Source organism: Catharus ustulatus, chromosome 3 (genome assembly GCF_009819885.2).
Source record: "Catharus ustulatus isolate bCatUst1 chromosome 3, bCatUst1.pri.v2, whole genome shotgun sequence".
NCBI classification, from domain to species: domain Eukaryota; kingdom Metazoa; phylum Chordata; class Aves; order Passeriformes; family Turdidae; genus Catharus; species Catharus ustulatus.
In genome coordinates, this window is record NC_046223.1 from 68,735,767 (window position 1) to 68,750,734 (window position 14,968).

General features: G+C 39.3%; 1 protein-coding gene across 1 annotated transcript in view; it reads right to left on the bottom strand.

The window, feature by feature from the left end:
- Positions 1-6,313: 6,313 nt before the first annotated feature.
- The window catches only part of NT5DC1 (5'-nucleotidase domain containing 1), a 125,673-nt gene continuing 117,018 nt past the window's right edge, over positions 6,314-14,968 (bottom strand). The window contains exon 12 of the mRNA XM_033054795.2: positions 6,314-6,547. Coding sequence (XP_032910686.1) covers positions 6,429-6,547 — 119 coding nt within the window. The 3' untranslated portion in view covers positions 6,314-6,428. The remainder of the gene's footprint in view (positions 6,548-14,968) is intronic.

The following is a 14,968-nucleotide window of genomic DNA, read 5'->3' on the forward strand; positions in this document are numbered from 1 at the left end:
TTCCTTACAGTAGAGACATGTGCATGAAAAAGGTTTGTCTCAGAGACTGTATTCACACTTGTTGCTGGTTCTCTGTTTCTCTTTGTAATCTTCTCCCTCTGATTTACTGCATTCTATTTACTGCAGCCAAGACTCAAGGGTGAGGTATTAGATGAAACACAAAGGAAGGCATTAAAATTTAATTTCAACTTAAATATAATATTTACTATGCATCACTAGAGTGTACTGTAGCAATCAATTCTTCACACTTGACTATAAAGCAATGGTGCACAACAACTGGTGGCTCTTGTTGCAGTCATACATACTCCCTAAAGGCAGCTCCACCACTGCTCTCAGTTTTAGGGTCCTCATGAAGTTGTTGCACTAGTCTGCATCATTAATTGCTTATTGCGTCTATAGTTCTGAGGCCTTTGGGGCACTGCTGCTGAGTATTTCAGGGGCCCCTGTAACCATGTAGTGATGGATCACCCATGGGCACAATCTGTATTTGCTGAATTCCTGGCAGTGTGCTCTGCACAGCAGAGGTTTTTAAATGTGCTCACAAATATATATACATACATACAGATACTTTGACAGTTACATTTAAGAATATCTATCTAAAATGGTTGTATTAATGGTTATTAAGTCTATTTTCTTAAATTCATGTAATCATATTCAGGTTACTTCTCTCCCCCCTCATTTTGTCTATGGGTTAATATCAGTAATGTACCGGGTATCTCCAAGTCCTGCAAAATAACATGGAAAAGATTAGAGGAAAGAAGAAAATCCCATGCAATAGGTATATTTTGGTAATGATTATTTTCTGAGATGTATATTAACTCCTTTCCCTGATAGCCTCTAGCCATGTATTGTCCTGTTGAACTATTATTTTCAGCTCATGCTGACCCTCAGCCTTTTTGTCCTTGGCCTTCATCTATACTCCATTTTCCACCACCTGTCTACTACTGATCTAGAGATTTCCCTGCTTACTGCCTAAGAGTGCTTAGTTTATTTAATTAAACTAAAACAACACACCTCCTACGAAATTCAGACAATCCCCTCATTCCCTTAGTCTCTGAGTTCCCATGTCATAGCATCCTACCCTTTAATTGCTGACTGTTCATGTGCATACATTTTCTGAGCAGCTTTGAGGGAGAAAACAGGGATAGAAGTTCACTGCTGCTGTCTAACACTGCTGTTTCCAACATTGCTGCAGCTGCTTCAACAGCAGCTGCCCAGCACATATTTTTGAGGCCTCTCTCAGAATAAGATAGAGAATTTTTTATCTCTTAGTTTAATAACATATTGTTTATTTTCACAAAATTTACAGTAGCATCTTCGTTCTCTGGATTAATGTAATTTACAGGCTGCTTGAACAGCAGTGCACATGTCATTTTTCATTGTGGGCTGAAGTTACAGGGGATGATATAGAAAGAAAACCGAAACTCTCAGGAGTTATTTTGAGATAAGGCAAAAAAAGAATTGCTATATTCACCTGTACTTTTATTCCTCAGAGATTTTGGAGGCTTTAGAAATTAATCGCTTAATGTAAATTTATTAGGCACATGGAGTCCCAATTTTTGGAGTTCATTTAGTGTTGTGACAGAACAAGGTCTACTGAAAGTTAATGGACTTATTTCCTAAAATACACCCTGAAAATACCACTCTCATAAACTTTGAACAAGAACACTTACTTTTTTCCTATTTTTTCCTGTATACAGTGTAAAGTGGTTTATGATTTTCTTCACTCTTTAAAGGAATGTTAGTTCCCAGCCTTGTAAGGGGGAATCAAATGAAGTGTTTAAGTGTTTTTACTCAAAATCTAGTAGCCAGTGGAAAGAAGAATTACCTTTCTGGCTGGAGAATCTGGGCTGCTGGAGCTGCTGTGCAGACTGCTGCTCCATTTGTGCTGCTACCATTTTGTGTCTTGCAACCTCTAATTTGCAGAAGGGGCTGAAAGCCATCACATCATTTTGAAGTGGCTGTGATGGTTTCTCACCCCTGTGCAAGTACTTAAAAGTCGTTATGGCCATGTGTGAGAGAGCCACGTGTGCGCTGCGGCAGCGGGAGTGGGAGGCATGAGGGATGTTTTAGCACAGTTCTGATTAAATCAGTTTAGCTGCAGCGGGGTAGAAGTTAAATGTGCTGCTTCAGATGTTTGCCCTTCTGTGAACTGTGACATCTGGCCAGCTGTAAAACCTCTGTGGTCTTGCCACGGCTGCCAGAGAATGGCCGTGGGTACCCACTTCATACTGGAAAGATTTACCTTACACCTTTGTCCCACATTCAGGAAGATGATATGCCATGCTGGCCACAGCACTAGTCCTGTAGACAGGAATTCCCAGTTTGCCCTGTAAAGATGCTAGCAAGCTTTTAGGGCTGGAAATCACCGAGTCTGTTTAACTTCCTGGATTCCTTCTTATTTTGGCCCTAATCCAGGCTCTGTTTTCCAGTTAAACATTTCTATTTATAATGCTTACCGAAAAACAGGATTTGTTTCTCGCACCAAAAACATTCAGAAGAAAACCTCTTTTAATTTTTTTTCTCTCTTGTGACTCACCAAGGAGGTCTGATGTTCCACTTAGAATTGCAGAAAACAAAATTACAGGCAACTGGATTTATAATGAGATTTAGCCTTTCCCCTGGGGGTTCTGGATCAGCTATGTGCTTGCTGGAAGGGCTGGTTTCTGGCCAATTGTTAACAATAGATGTCTGTGGCTACACCATTTCAGCCATTATACCATTACAGCTGGCACACTCCACAGAGGTAAGGTTCCTGTAGCTTAGCCATGTGCTTTCCCCCTTAAATCCAATACCATGAGTCAGCTGAAATGCTCTTTGCCTCCAGGCATGTGCACAGAAAGAGGCATATTTTGTTTTAAAAGTCAGCCACTTAAATGTGCTGTAAAACTTATCTTGCTCCTTCCATGAGGAGCAGCAGGCTGCCCCATGCCAAGCTCCTTTCCCAGAGAAGTCAGATCCCTGTGGTGATGTGTGATTCTTCTACCTTCTTACACAGGGGTGGCTTTATTTCTAAACCGGATTTTCTGAGAAACTGCTGTAAAACATCATTGGTGTACGAAAGTGTGTTTTATGCTTACTGTGTTTTTGTCCCCTGTGGTGGTGGAACGGAAATTCAGATGTCACCTTCACGCTGGTGGCATCTCTGCTAAATAACATATTCTTATGCTCTGCTGTTTTTTACCTTGGCATGATTTAATGCATACTTGGCCTCTGGAGGAAAGACTTAAACTAGATTTAGGAATACTGGTTCCTGGTGCCTGTCATCAGACAAATTTTCCTGGGAATTCCCTTAAGAATTGCTGCTGCACTACCACAGATCTGGGAATTGGGTGAGTTGGAGAGCCCCATCAGCATGGGGAAGGAGCAGTCTCTGAAAATCTTGTGTCCAGCAGTGCCCCCTGCTCACCACAGATAATCTGCTCATGTTTGTTTATTTTACTTCTCGCTGGGGATGAAGAAGCCTTCAGTTCCCATGAAGAAGCCCTAGTCAGGAAACTTGCACTGAGCTCTTTTGTGCATGAAAGATTATTTCCCTATCAGTATTAAAGGTATTAATTTATTAATGTTTTTGGCTATTTTATGTCTTATGCTGAGCAGGTCAAGTTTTGTTTTGTTTGAGGCTGTAGCAAAACCTCTCCTTGCACTGCTTTGAGACAAGTTTATTTCCCCTTTCTTATTTTGCTGCTCAGCTATAAAGCAAATTCAAAGAAACTTTTTTTTTTCAGAAATAAATTCCCTTTATTTAAAAATGCAGACACATGTGCTTTATACCAAAACAGACACCAAAGGAAACTTGGTATTCATCTCTGGTTTTAAGCAAAACTGTGGCTTTCAAGGCTGTCTAACCAGACACAGTGATTTCAAGGAAACTTTACAACTTTATGTCTCCCTGCCGATGCTCAAGATAGTTTTGCAGGCACTTCAGCAACCTTTCTGTCAATATCCTCTCACTAGAGAATCCAAATTTCAGAGATTTCCAGGGGTTAAAAAAACACAAAGAAGAGAGACAGAAATAAGGAAAAAGCAAAGATGGTGTCTTTACAGCATCACATTAAATATGGTGACCAGCTCTCTACTAATTTTCTGCCATGTGCATTTCTTCTCCCTAGTTCTTCATGCCATTTCCAACAGCTCTCCTCTTGCCACAGCACCAATTGCCCCCTCATTCCTCCACTGCCAATCTCTATGTAATAAGATCTGTATAATTTTCACAGATCCTTGAACAGAAAAGTCTTTAAGTAAGAGGAGCTCTACTTTTTGGGAAACCACTTCAGTTACTTCTCCCAAGTTTTCCTGCAGCCACAGACTACAGTGGCACATGGAGTTGTGCTTACAGCAGCATCCTGTTATCCTCTTCTTTCTCTGCTACTCTGAGGTCCTTCTGGCAGCAAGTACAAATGGCTGGTGACAGCCTCTGTCAAAGATGGGCGTATGTATTTCTTCTGGTGAACTTTGTGTTCAGGCTGTCCTTAGAATCTGCCACCTTTCCATTAAAAAAAAATACTGCTTTGCCACGGAGACATCAGGACCCAAGGACTTAGAAGATTTGCAGTCTGTTTTTCCATAACAGTTCAATTAGTTTCCTTTAAAAAAAATCAAGAAAAAAATTCCCCAACCTAAAAAAATCAGTTCTAGATTCATAAAAGTGTAAGGGTATGCAATATGGGTTTGCACCATAAATTAGTTTGAAATTATTTGCAGAAGATTACTTGATTCAGGCCATAATTTCAACGATGCTGTAATCAGGAATCTGAGATTTTAATCTGGGTATCTCCCTAATACAAATCATAGCACTGTCATGAATAAGATTTGCTGCTGAAGACATTGATGCTAATTAAAAAAATTCCAAATAAACTCAATGATTACTAACTGTTACCACATCAAGTCAAATATTTTCAGCCTGTATTTTATGAGGACAATGGCACTTCCATATTCATTCCTCATTCACCTTGTCTTAAAGGAAGCTTTTCTCAATTTTGTCCCCATTTGTTTTATGTTTCCCTTTCAATAAACCAATGCTTAATGCTAATTTGGAAATGTTGTTTATTACTTTCAAGTATACTGGTCCACAAGAATGTAAAAATAACATTCTATTTAAAGGCAGGAAAAAAATATGCAGAGGCCAATATCATCTCTGAAATGAGGTGGAATGGAGTTTGTGTCTGATTCTGACACAAAATGTTTCAGCTGGTGAAGCCGTGAAGATACAGAGTGAGCTCTGGTGACACAAATTAAGTGTCAGTACAAGCTAAATCCATTCTGGTAATCATCTAGGCTTAAAAAAGTGAGTTCTTTTCCTCGGAAACACGAAAATTAAGTTTCTGTTTATTGTTCTTTAAACTTTGAGGGAAGTTTATCCAAAAACCTGCCATTGTAGTGTGACAAAACTGCTGACTAAACAAATATTTGACATGTTTTTGCACCTGCTAGCCTGTGTTAGTTACTGAGCTCTCCCTGTCCTAAGTGCTGGAGAACAGGTCTTTGAACCAAAATCCACAGAGAACAGGATTCCTGCTTGCTTCAATAAGCAGGTAAAAATCATGTATTTTCAGTTCATGCCTTGAGTCTTGTTCCTCTTCTGGCTGAGGCTGTACTTAGCAAAGACGGCCAGTTGCTATACCTTTCCTATTCTTGGGAGGTTTTCCCAGAGAGGTGGAGAATATGGGTTTGAATTCACTCCAACAGCGAAGGGAACTGCATGCAAGTTTCCCTCCTTCTGCAGAAGAGTTCTAATGCTTCAGGTATTGCAGACTAAAGTAGGAAAAAACATGTAGGGAACCATATGGCTGAAGAGTAGCCAAGTATTTTCAGGAATACAAAGTATGATAAAGGCTTTCTGAATTATCAATCTGCATTTAGTTGCCTAAATCCCACTCAAATCTCTCTTTGTGTATGATGATCTTTCTCTTTGGGACTCAGTCTTTCTCTGTCTCCAAGAATAGTTACAGTGGGAGAATAAATTCCTCAGAGCCTGCAGAACATTGGTATATGGTGATAACCTGGGCTGTCCAAGGAAACTGTTAATTGAAACATGGCTGAGGGTCTGGTTTGTGTCTTTCCTGGGGCTTATGGTAGCAACAGCATCATCTCACATAGAGAGACCACCTAAAATTTCCTCAAAAATGTAGAATGTAACTCAGGAAGAGATATTACTATTACATTTTTCCTGGAGACAGTGGGCAGTGCATGGAAAGAGCCGTCATCACTTTGTGAAAGGTAGTGGTGGTCAGAAGACTTAGAGAGAAGGATGCATCACTCACCTGTTCTGGCTGGACTAGAGAAACAAGTGAAACACAAGTCTACACAGGAGTCTGCTTTAATCCATCACTCTATTTTATGAAGCATCACACAGCATTTTCACCAATTAGCATTTGATAGCAGTTTAAGTAAGGGCCAAAGGGTTATTTAAGGAAAAAGCCAACAACCTATTTCATCATTGCTGAGTCCTGACTTGGCAGCAGTGCTCTTGGAGGGCTTGGGTAGTACCCAGCAGTTGCTGAACTATTTGAGGAAAATCGTGTAAATCTATAATCCAGTGGTAAATCTGCAAGACAGAAACATACCACATTTGATTAGCAACACAGCCTGTATCACATAAAAAATAAGCTTGTGGTGAATAGCAGTGCTTCTTAAAACCTTGAGCTGTTTGCTCACCAGCATCAGAATTCAATCAGATTGCATGATTACACATTTATTTGGCATCTTCAGCTGTTCAAGGGATTGACTTTCAGAGTTTATTCAACTGTAGTAAAGGATATTCAGTCCCTTGATTGATGAAATAATGCTAGTCAGAGAAAATTATTTTGCTAATGCTTAAATACTAATCAAAAATCCTCATTGAGCCTAGATGAAGTTTTTCTCCCAATATACCTTCAAGTTCATTCTTTAATTTGTCACTTTCTCTTTTATCTCAGCAATCTACTCATTTGAGAGTTATATTTAAAACAAATAATCAGTTCCTTTTTTTGTTTTTCATGGCTTTTGAAGCAAGATTCCCAAAAGGCACTAGCTCATAGACCTTCTTGCAGTCCAATGTTAACAACATCATTTTGTATCAAGCATTCTTAGAAATCTGTACTTGTAACTTGATGTACTCATCACTTCCAGTCTGTAAAGAACACTGAATGCATTAAAATAGCTCTGAACAGTCAAAGCTTTCTCTTCTGTAACTTTCTAAAAAGTCTCTGCTGCCAGCAGTGACCCGCCCACCCTCACAGACAGAAAACTGATACTTCCCGTGCTCACCTCGTACTCAAAGTTCAAGAAACCAAATTTAAAAATATATAAAAAAACCTTAGTTCAAGAAACAATTCCCCTTCCAATAGATGAAAAGAAAAACCTATCTCCTCCTAAACAGGGTTAGCTCCTTTCCAGGTTGTCTGTTTAGAACCAAAGTAAAGCATAAAAGCTATTACTCAGCTCATCTGTACAAAAACTTACGAATTGCAATTTTTTTTACAATTTGGAGTAAATCTGGGGAAGTGACATCCTGTAACTACACGCTGCAATATTTTTTCCCCCACTCAACAGCTTCTATGAAACAGAAACCCACAATTTTAGTACTTTCAGCAAAAACAACAAGAAATGCAGTTCTGTCTCACAAGTGATTTGCTGGCAGGTACCAAGCCAGCATCCAGGTCTGCAACTTTAAACTCATATTGAACATAATACAGCAAGCAAGTACTTAGATCAAGCTGAAAAATCAGATAGAGGCTGGAATAAAGTAGGAATAGGAAGAAAGTTAATTGGAAGAGAATTATTTAAGTGGATGATTTTAGCTTGTCAAAGAAGTTAATTTTCTCATTGTGTCTGAGTCAGGGAAATCTCTGGAGCTCACTGTGAGGATGGCAGAATAGGCAGATGTTTTCCTAGTGTGCAGAAGGCCCAGTGGATTTAGTGGCTGCTGAGTCTATTCATGATGCTCAGTTTAACACAAAGGTTTAAAAAATTACAAAATAAATTGAAAAAGAAAGCAAATATTTCCAAATATCTTTACGAGCTATAAAAATCAAATGTCATACAGCTACTTTTATAAAAAGCTTTTACTAGCATAATAATCTAGCATTCTGGAGTTTCCCAAGAGCAGTTTAATCAAAGAGCAGCACAAATGGGGCAGATTTGCTACAGAGTTGCTTATTGCTCATTAAAAGAATAAACTGGATCAAAATGGTAATTTCACTGATATTTCTTGGTAAACCAGCTTTACAGAATCACCCAAACCATTCTATATACAATGCAAAAGGCTCCAAAAGAGAATAATCACATTTTTATATATTCACACCCCAGTCTATCAATTTAAATGCTGCTTTTGTCTCAGCAAGCTGACTTTGGAAGATGGCTAGAAAATATCCACATCCATTTTGCAAAAGCATGAAAAAAACAAAAAAAACCCCATACAGCATTTGGTAATAAAGCTAATCTTGGGAAAAAAAAAAAAAAAAAAAAGAAAGCTGTTTATTTCCAAGTTGTTTTCCTAGTGTTTTTTCCCAGTAAATTCTTCAGGGTTTGCTGTTGTGCCTGCTCACAGCTGCTGCTGTGGTGGTATACCTTTGTGTGTTGGGACCCCCTTCTCACCTAACCCTGATGGAGAGTCATAAATTAGGCGGGGGTAGATATGTAGTCCTGAAACAGACTTTAACAGCAAGGCTGTAAGGAGTCCTAACCTACACTGATAATGAATTCAGCACAAAACTCATCCAACATTGCCACTATCCTAAAAAACCCTAAATAGACTTAACAAATGAAATAGCCTGAGACTGGAAGAAGGAGCTAGCTGACTCTACCCAGTTGCTTGAGAATCACAGTCACAGAGTTTTTCTATTATTCTGAGGTAATTTCACCCAGACTAATGTTTTATAACCCAAGAAAAATAGGATATTCCCTTTAAGAGCCAAAGACTCTTAGAAATCAGACATGAAGGGTCCCAAGAGGGTCCCAGAGGAGTACAGAAAGTCCTAGATCTACAGAAATGCCAGTTATTAGATGCACCATCCTGAGTTCCTGTCCCTCTCCTTTCTTTGCTCCCACATCAGCCTGAGTGAAAATGCTTTCCTTAATGGTGACCATTCAGTGTTATTAGCATTTCTCAATGGCTTGGGCAACGCTCACAGGTTATATGGCTTAACCTGAGCTCAGAGGAGCTCCTGCCCTGCCCCCCTTACAGGCCTCCAGCAGCCCTGGTGTGAACAAAATACCAATGATGGTATTTGAACAGTAGCTACTGTCAGTAGCTGTGTTCCAGTTAGCCAGATCCAGGATATGTGTCCAGGATAATGTCCACATGACATTAAGTACAACATTGTGTTCTGATGCTTAAGTTTACCCAGATCCAGCCATGTACTTAGGAGTTATGGATGGATTTATATCATAGTTACAACATCTCACTGTCTCATGTGCTGTGCACTTAGTGTAGGCCAGCTAAATGAACGCCACAAGCTTTTATCAGAGGAAGAACTTGGAGTTCCACCCACAAGCAAGGAAAAGAAACCACAAGAAGAAGGGAAAATGCAATATTCTCAATGAGTGATCGGGAAAGTATTTGAGTAACTGAATGGAAGACAATTTTAATCTAATCCAGACACAGGCCTGCTTGATAAACTTACTACTCTAATTTTTTTAAACTTCCTTGAACAAACCAATAGATTAAACAAACAAAATCTTAACTAAGCACTTTAGATGGATGGTATTATTTTTCAATTAAAAGCGCAGTCCAAGACTGAAACAGATTTCTCCCAAAATACACTGCAGAAATGAATCATTTTTCAGTATTGACCAACAAAAGTAAAGCCAACATTTTTTCATCATGACACCACAGCAGAATTCCTGGGATGAGCAGCCCTACAGAAAGCAGAAGTCCCTCTCCCATCCTGAAATCTGCTCCCTGCCAGTGAACAGGGCTGGCGCCAGATGCTGCAGAAGCCTCCTAGTAAACAGCAGGGCTGTGTTCTTAAGTGAATCCAAATATATCCTCCTGATTATCACCCAGGGAAAGAATGAAAACCTTGTTAGTGATACCCAAGTTTGAAAAAAAATCTTTAAACTGCTTAATTGTGGCAAATTTCAGAAAACACTGTCAGAGCTCTATCTCACATATCATCAGCCAGGTGAGCTAATTATAGGGGCAGAAGGCAAACCATCAGCTAGTACAAATTCTTTTGCTTTTACAGGATTTTCCATAATTAACTCTGGCTTAGAAGCTTTATCATAAATCTTTCATTGCACTGCAAAGTCACTGCTGAAAGAAAACATTCATTTCTTAATGATAAAACTTCTAATAATTATTTCTTAGCAGAGGAATAAGCACAATTGCTGCAGGGGAATTCACCAGTTTGGCTGTTGCCTTCGAGTGACCGGACTTGTCAGTCTGTGGATAACCTGTAATAGGTGTTGCTTTTTCTTAAATACTAAATGTTTTTATCTCCTGACCCATCTCTATTTTGTAACAGTCAAAGCAGCACCTGCACTAAAACCTCAGGATGTGAGACATCATACTAGAGGCAAAAATAAAAAACCTAAGGCCACAAGTAGATCTATCTGATAGCAATTATTTTTAGAAAAACTTCCAAGGCTGATTTTCCAAAACTGGAGCTCAGATATTTGCTGTACTAAAGCAAAGCTCCCAAAAGAGTGAAGTCAGCATGAGAAAAGCATTCCTTCTGTCAAATACATGAAAGTCAGTACTGCTGCCTGCATACTCCATAACTCAAAAGCTGGAGAGGAGGAGAGTATCTGTTGTACAGGAAAGGGGGGACTCCTCAATACAGGCTTGCTGCATAGGAGAAAACTTCTGAGTTTGGATACAGTCGGTGATACAAGCGAGTGCAGTTTACCCCTGGGCATGCAGGAATACAGACTAAAACTACTCTCAGTCAAAGTGCAGGTTTGCTGCTTTACTTGCATTTACGTAAGAGCTTTTGCCAACATAGGTATATTGGCCGAAGATCATGCCTGTGGCACTGCCAGCAGACATCTGTGGCCTGAGCTTGGCCTGAGCAAGAGCTTCAGTGCCACTGAGGTTTGTCACTGGTTACTTTTCCGTGGTATCTAACACAGAAGATAGTGCCATTGGAGGAAACCCAAGTGGCAAACTGCAGGGATATGTGCAGCAGCAGCTTCACTACCAGTACTGCAGATGGATGAGTGCCTGGGGAAATGGAATGACTGTCCCATCCTGGCTGCTGCAATTGCTTGTGGTGTGCTATTTTACTGTAATTATCCTGGGAATAACAAGTCACATTACTTTGGGTCTACCCTATGGCCAAGGGACCGCTGACCCCTTCCTGAACAAAACAGCTGTGCACAAGGCGTGCACTAACTCGCAGCTGAGCCTGGTAAGAGTCTGCAGTGAAGGAAAGCCTTAGAAATTCCTTTGTTGTTTTGGGTTTTCATGAAAAAACTCATTATTTCTATGTGAGAGAAAAGTCACTCATTTTTATTTTAGTTTAAGCAGTGGTTTTTGAAGGTCTTGTAAGAAAATAGCCCCGTGTGGCTCTTTGCTTGATCTGGAACTGATGAAAAGAAGAAAATACTGGAATATAGTATTTTTAAATATCTAGATGAAGACTTAATCTAAAAAAAAATATTGATAGAATGCCAAGATTCTACCAAGACGTGTTAGTCTTTCAGAAATTAATTTCTGTGTGAATGACTCATTCTGGATCTTAGAGAAAGGGGGAAGGGCTTCTGAGGTAGGCTGAAGAAGTTAGCCTTGAAACAAGCAATTGTTTGAGCTCACAGGCATTTCTGATTCATTTAAAAAAAAAAAAAAGGAGTTGTATTTTGAGACTGTGAAGGAGCTACATTAAGACAAATGCAGAGATGATACACCCCTTTACTTTCGTTTTGAGGTAAACTCACCAAGATCAACTTTCCTCTCCAAACTCATGAGATGGGTTAATCTCATCATGTTCCCCTTTCTTGTAAAACAAATGTTTTCTTTCCCATTCCCTGATTTTTTCTCTTGAGGGGTGACAAACACTGTTTACCGTAAAATAAAAATCCATACACAGACACTCACGAAGACAAGGTCTAGCTTTTTGTGCATGTGTGAGCATCTTAATCCAGAGCGAATATGTTAGGCACCAATCCAGAGTACAGTAATTTCACGATTATAAGCCGCACTGAGTATAAGCCGCACTTCTGGGTTTCAGCAACTTTTCATTCTTTGTCCATATATAAGCCACACCTGATTATAAGATGCATGTTACAATGCAGAGTGTGATAAAAGGTATCTATTCTATCACCATCTGTTGAGGGTCAGGGCAGTGATCCTTATGAAACCAGACAGGCCATTGTTCTTTACATTTTCACAACCCATCCTTCCTCCAGCGAGTCATTTTCTGCTAATGGCCATTGAGTCCCACTGTGTGACTGATAAAATTACTGCATCCCATTGGAAGTTGCTCCAGCCAGGGGGAAGAGCCCAACATTTCTTACCAAGATAAAAACAGAGGTTTTGGGACACTAAGGGAGCCACTTTCTCCACTGGACTCCAGAGGAAAACCGGATTTCTCCACATCACCACTGGACCTCCAGAGGGAAACTGCACCTTCTACAGGAGCACTGCTCCAACTGAATCACATCTGTCACTGCAGGAGGATGCAGCCACCATTTAATGGGACTGCTACCAACACCCAGCCTGACGGGGTGTCAGGTTGTACTCTGACTTTGTCAGGGTTTGGAGTTTGTTTCTTTGTAGTACTGTATTTCTATTTTACTTTCCCTAGAAAAGAACTGTTATTCTTAATTCCCATATTTTTGCCTGAGAGCCGCTTGATTTCAAAATTATAATGATTTGGAGGGAGGGGGTTTACATTCTCCATTTCAAAGAAGAGAAGCTCCTGCCTTTCTCAGCAGACACCTGTCCTCCAAACTAAAACAGCAACTTTTTGTTCTTTGTCCGTATATAAGCCGCACCTGATTATAAGCCGCACTTCGGGTTTGGACCAAAATTTTAGTCAAAATGGTGCGGCTTATAATCGTGAAATTACTGTACATAAATGCTTCCAGTGATGTTTTTTGTACATGTGAGATTGCAGGTTATGTACAATTTCAAACTGGTCAGACAAATGTTATCAATATTTGGTGATTTACCTCTTTTCACTACTTTTCACACTCAAAAATTATCAATAATTTGTATTACAACCAGAGTTTATAAAGTGTCAGTCTAAACCACCCTATATAAGCTTGCAATCCAGTCAAAACCCAATTATAGCTTTAATTACAGCCTGCAAATGAAATTATGCTGCCTGAGTTGAATGAAGGATAACTTTAAAGCAGAAATGACTGAGTGGTTCCCCCTTTCTTAATGAGTTGCTCATGAGTTCTCCCTTTAATCTTTTCAAGGTGGGTGTACTTTTACATCTCATAGAGCAGAATAACGATGGCAGGAACATTTCTGTCAGCTATTGGCTAGGAAGTAATCTTTTGGGTTCTGCATGATTTGACACAGTCTCCAGGGGCACAAGTCAATACACCTTTCTGGAGGAGGAGAGAAAGCCTGAACAAACTGTAATACACTTAATACTGTCCTTCCTATATTGAAAATTACTGTCAAGTAGTCAAATCTTGTGCTAAAGATGAGGTCTCAGACTATCTGGGAAGTAACTAGGTCCTGAAGACTTTATAAACTAGTCCTGATTTATTGAACAGTAACTTTGGATGGTTAAAATGCTGTTTATTGTTGGTTTCAGCTGCGTTTTCCTGCTGGAAAAAAATAGATGCCTTATATTTGTTGGTTGTGTTGGGCATGTTTTTTCATTTTTCTTCAAAAAGAACACTGAAACTAGTTTCCTGGAACAGATGAATCAGATTTACATTATCTGATGCTTTTCAACTGACACATACATCAAGATGCTGTTTATACACATATCTTCTCTCTATTCAGTTATCTTTGTTATCTGGGGTTTTTTTTTTTTTTCTTTGTATGAAACCTCAGGGCCAGAAAACCTCAGAAATGTTACTCTTGTGTATTTATATCAATTTTTTACCATGTCTAAGAATACTTTTTTTGCCTAAAACGTTTAATTGTAAAAATGACCTCTTTGGCCTTGTAGCAGCAACTATTATTAGTAACAACAAATTCCCAAAGCTGTATAAATCCTCAAAGCATTTTGATAAACTTAGTGTTTAGATGCTATTGCATAGACTTACACTGAAGCTGGAAAGTAAAAGCACAGTTGTAAGATAAGGCATTACATATAAAAGGTTACTGCTAACTAGCAGATAGTTCTATGTGTTTAAGGGAATTATATATTATTGTATCATCTTAATAAGAGCAAAATTATCAGCCTGGTTACAGAAAGGACTAATTTAATTTCAAAAGGAGTTGGATTTTACATTAAGCAATGCAATGTCAATGAAAAATCATAGAACTAAGGTGCAGAAACATGAGGGATTTTTTTTGTTTTACTTCAGCAATAATTGCAAATGATGCTGTTCACAATACAGAAATCAGTATATGGCTGATTAATGTAGTATATGGCTGTAGTCTACAGCTGATTAGTGATTAATATGGTGATTACTACTATATCACATGTCTTCCATGACAACAGTTGATTCCTCCAGGCCATTCACCTTTAAAATACATGTGGACGATGGTGTGTGAAGTTCGCAATTTGTAGTTGATCTCTGCTGGGCAGACCCATGTATCTGCAACCTGCACATTGCCAGTTCTGGAGCCCCAGCCACGGCTGCCTTGAGCGTCCCATTGTGCAGATAATTTGCAGCTCTAAGCAGAAACATGAACTTCTTTGTCATGGTTCACTGGCAATTTTATCATTATATTTATACAGCAAGCAGGCTGACGACTCAAAGTCCTGCAGAAAGTGGCAGGGTACAGATCTGTAGGCATCTTTAAAGAGACAGCTTTGGTTAATTATAATGGAGATTTCTTCTCTAGTTCTAGCTAATTGAAATAACAATAAGGCATGAAGAAAAACTTATGCAGCCATATGGGCAAAACCTT